General features: G+C 37.7%; 1 protein-coding gene across 3 annotated transcripts; it reads left to right on the top strand.

Moving 5' to 3' along the window:
- The first annotated feature begins 395 nt into the window (after window positions 1–395).
- gpr18 (G protein-coupled receptor 18) lies at window positions 396–3,689 on the top strand. Of its 3 annotated transcripts, none has more exons than XM_056755193.1 (3): window positions 396–483; window positions 833–1,340; window positions 1,967–3,689. In XM_056755193.1, exon 3 carries the CDS (start codon window positions 1,988–1,990, stop codon window positions 2,975–2,977), a length of 990 nt encoding a protein of 329 aa, XP_056611171.1. In that variant the 5' UTR covers window positions 396–483; window positions 833–1,340; window positions 1,967–1,987; the 3' UTR covers window positions 2,978–3,689. The 3 variants fall into 3 exon arrangements, with proteins under 3 accessions (XP_056611171.1, XP_056611170.1, XP_056611172.1); XM_056755192.1 differs by having other exon boundaries at window positions 398–483; window positions 1,917–3,689; XM_056755194.1 differs by lacking the exon at window positions 833–1,340 and having other exon boundaries at window positions 471–483.
- Window positions 3,690–4,571: the final 882 nt, after the last annotated feature.

Here is a 4,571-nt window from a genome sequence, read left to right as displayed (position 1 = left end):
TGAAAGATATTTTGTATCCAAATATGTTGGATTGAAAGTCGTGGTATAAGTGGCTTGAAAAAAAGTCCCGCCGAGTGACACGAAAAAAGGGGAAATTCATGAACATGAACCAATAGATTTAATTTCGAGACTATGTCACAAAATCCTGTGAGATTGTTTTGCACATCCAATTGTTTGAAATAACAACAATAAAAAATGTTGGTTAAAAGACATTGTAAAAAAAACTATGAAGAATTGATTTACTTCAGATAAAAGGAAAACAATTGTCTACAGATGTCATTTGATCATTTATCTAATTTGATACGCTTGCATTTGTAAGAGCAGATTTTGTGATAAAAAATGATTTAGAGATACCGCACATATTACCATACTTTGCAATGATGTTTAGTCTACCTGCCTCTACACCGTAACATATTTGTCTGCAGGACACTTCAAATGTGTTGGTTTGACACCAGATGGGAGCTTAAAAGGAGAGAAAACAAAGTAAGCCATATGAAGTTAGTAAACAACTATTTCAATGTTTTGTGAGATGTACACAACTGTCTTAAAGCAGTAATTGTCCCCAGCAAAGTAATTGATAGTCATATACATGGAAGCTGGTTTGTGCTGGTTTAAGCTGGCCATGTGCTGGTCCTCACCTGGTTATGTGTTGGTTTAAGCTGGTCATATACCGCCTCAGAACCAGCTTTAACCAGCACATGACCAGTTTAGGATCAGCTTATGACCAGTTTAAACCAGTACATGACCAGATCGAACAAGCAAATGGCCAGCTTAAACCAGCACAAACCATCTACCACACTTCAAAACCTACCTAACCAAATTTTTTCAACAGGGAAAGTGATCTGCCCATCTCAGGTCTAATGATGTTCTCCGTGTGTACTTGAGGTCATAAGATGGGCTGCAGTTTCAAACATACATTACAAAGATCTCATTTCCTGTTCATACACCAACAACCTCAGCATCCTGTGTTTAATTAAAACTCTTCAACACCAGATGCCTTCTGTTGCCACCTGCTGTGCGCTGCTCCCAGGAGAGCTAATGCTGTGTGACAAACCCTATTTTCCCAATCAATAACCAGCATCAAAATCTGTCACATCTTTACTTCTCCACCATTTTTAAACCGCATATGACACACTGTAGGCTTTAACACGCATTACAGGAAACAAAGGGGCTTTACAGAAACCGAAAGAAAAAAAATCTAAACTAAATTAAGACATCGTTTACATGACTTCCTTAATGTTAGAGCCGAGCACCACGGCGATGGCACATTGCAGCTGTCGCCCGCATAATCCTCAGAATAGTTATGAATCCAACGCACTGTGATGTGATGGATCGCTGAGGTGGGTATATTTAAAACATACATTCTGTTTAGTCTTTTATTGTTATTTTGTATTATTATAATTAAAACTATAGGCTTAGCAATTTGAAAAACAATGCTCTATGGCAAGATGTGAAATCTTCGTAAGATGTTTATTTAATTATATAGTTTAATGGATATATTTAAATATTGTTATTGAATGTTATTGAATCTTTTAGGGCACATGATGATTCAACATTTCAATTCAGACAACAGTCACAATTCAGATAGAAGCAAATGTTGATAAAAGCTAAGAACGTTAGCCCAAACGTTAGTACAAAGTTTTTCATATTTATGCAATAAAACATTGATTATTGTGTAAACTTGGAGTAAAACACTCGTTGAGAATCATTATGTGCACACACTTTCATTTTCACCAGCTTCTCTTTATAGCTTTTTTAATTCTCTTTATTTAATACCTTGAAGATATTAATACTTATCAGATCCAAAAAATCACTTGAAGCATGTTTTGACCACCAACTGATAAAAAGTCTGTATGTTGTGTATGTCAGTTGTGTTTTCCATTTGTGCTAATACTACTCCATTCTGTTTGTTTTAGATTCATTGTACAAAGAAGGCACTTAAATCTTACATGGATTTCTTTTTTAGGGTACAATCTTGCAAACCATAATGAATCAAAGCTCATCTTCTCTTACCATGGAGAACCATGTTCCCCAGGTATACCGGACTGCCAGCATAGTCTTCTATGCTATAATCTTCACCATTGGCTTGGTGGTTAACTTCACTGCTCTCTGGGTCTTCGCGTTGACCACTAAAAGACGGAACTCGATCACTGTTTACATGATCAATGTGGCTTTAGTGGACCTGATCTTCATATTAATGCTCCCCTTTCGAATGGTCTACTACAGTCAAGACTACTGGCCCTTTGGGGATGTGTTCTGCAGGATCAACGCTGCGCTAACTGTCCTCTACCCCTGCCTGGCCTTGTGGCTGTTCGCCCTCATAAGCACAGATCGCTACGTGGCCATAGTGCAACCACGGCATACCCGAGAACTGAAGAGCGTCCGTAAAGCGTTGCTGTCCTGTGCGGGGGTCTGGATCATGACCCTGGGTAGCACGGCTCCTCTTGTTCTTCTAGATAAAGAAGATCCAGACCGCGTCTCAAACTATACCACTTGCATCAAGATGCATGACATCATCTACCTAAAGCCAGACTATCCCGTCCACTTCACACGTCTCATCTTTTTCTTTCTGGTGCCGGTTTCCATCATGGTGGGCTGTTACATCATCATTGTCGACAACCTCATCCACGGACGTACGTCCAAACTGAAGCCCAAAGTCAAGCAGAAGTCCATTAGGATCATCATCACACTGATCGTTCAGGTGCTGGTGTGTTTTGTGCCTTTTCATATCTGCTTTGTTTCCCTGCTGATGCAGAGCGACACGCCGGGTTATAATACTTGGGGGAGCTTTACCACCTTTTTAATGAACGCAAGTACAGTGCTGGATATCATACTCTTCTACATTGTTTCAAAGCAGTTTCAGGACCGTGTAATGAGCGTCATCCTGTACAGGAACTACCTTAGAAGCGTTCGCCGGAAGAGCCTTCATACCAACAGCGTACGCTCACTGAGCAACCTCACCAGCGCCATGATCTGAGGATTACATCTGATAAGAACATCAGAGATTGTACAATTTTGTTCATTTTTTTAGCTTGAATGTAAACATGTAAATTGTTTTTGGTGAGATTGATTTTCATACAATTAGGAACTAATGCCCATTCCACACATATCAAAAGAGTTTAATGAGTGACTGTAGTATTGGTATGTATGAAATTTGTGAGCACAAATGAGAAATATTTGATGTTGTCCTATTTTGACAAGAATATAGTGTTCTTGCTAGTAAAAATCCACATTTATTGAATATTGTTTAAGTTTGTATGTTTAAGGGGTCACTTTTTTTTTTTAAAGCACTTTATAATAATAGGTTTTATGGAGAATTCTGGACAATTTGACTGCATTTCTTTTACAAAAAGCTATGAAATAAGAAAATGTATCAGGCCGATCGCAATAAAAATTCAATTGAATGATATGCTATAAAGCTTGATTTAATGTTCTGTAAAATAACAGGTATTATATAGAATGCCAATAGGTGGCGCTACTGCACAGTGCACGTATTTGCGACCCCAACAGTGCTTTGTCTCAATATCACCATCAGGTGGTGTCATGTAATAACAGTCTAATATTCCATGTGCATTATGTTTAAAGTGGCATAAGATCTGCTCATACTTTGCTGCGTTTTTCATTGTTTCTTTGTTTTCAAGTTTCCATAAAAGACCTGAATACTGATTAAAAAAAATTAAGAACCATTACCCACATATTGATGTTCACTGCAGTCAACATTTTTTCTTAAAACAGAGCCCACCAAAGACACTGTATAAGAAGTCTTTTACCTCTAATCGTTCTGTTTTGGCATTACAGATACAAGACTTCAAACCCCTTCAGCTTATCGAGAACTGTCAACTTACCTTTTCATGATTAACTACTGAATCAATCATGTCAAGAGGAAAACCATATCAATTAAATGGGCAATGCTGGAGTTAACGTGCCTCCAGTAAGGACGGGTTAAATGGGGACGGTTGTGTACGCTTAGATCCTGCAGAATTTGATAAGCAACAAAGGCACTGCATTAAATACCTTACAGAGAGGATTAATGATAACACAGCAGGGGAAGGTGAGTGGTTGCAGAGCCAGGGGACCAATATATTGGTTTATCTTTCATTGCACTGCACATGGAACAGCAATTGCAGTTTTGGAAATGTGATTTGTTTTGCAAGATCAGTTTTTCTGGCATAAAAAAGACAAGAATGTCTTGATTAAAAAAGTCTGTATCATGTATAACATATACAGGTATGTGACTCTGGACAACAAAACCAGGGGTACGTAGCCTGGAAAAAAAATTGTAATCGCAAAAAATACATTGTAGGGGTAAAAATGACTGATTTTTCTTTTATGCCAAAAATCATTAGGATGTTAATTAAAGATCATGTTCCATGAAGATATTTTATAAATTTTCCACCGCAAATATATTAAAACTTTATTTTTGTGAGTGGATAGCCTTTAATAACTTTTTTTGCACCCTCAGATTCCAGCTTTGTAAACGGTTGGTGTTCCTCCAGATAGTGTCCTATCCTTACGAAAGAACATAACAATAGAAAGCTTATATCTTCAATTTTCAGATTATGTAAAAATCT

The sequence above is a fragment of the Triplophysa dalaica genome, chromosome 8 (genome assembly GCF_015846415.1).
Source record: "Triplophysa dalaica isolate WHDGS20190420 chromosome 8, ASM1584641v1, whole genome shotgun sequence".
Classification (NCBI taxonomy): domain Eukaryota; kingdom Metazoa; phylum Chordata; class Actinopteri; order Cypriniformes; family Nemacheilidae; genus Triplophysa; species Triplophysa dalaica.
The sequence above is the reverse complement of the archived record's forward strand: the minus strand, read 5'-3'. Positions and strand labels throughout refer to the sequence as shown.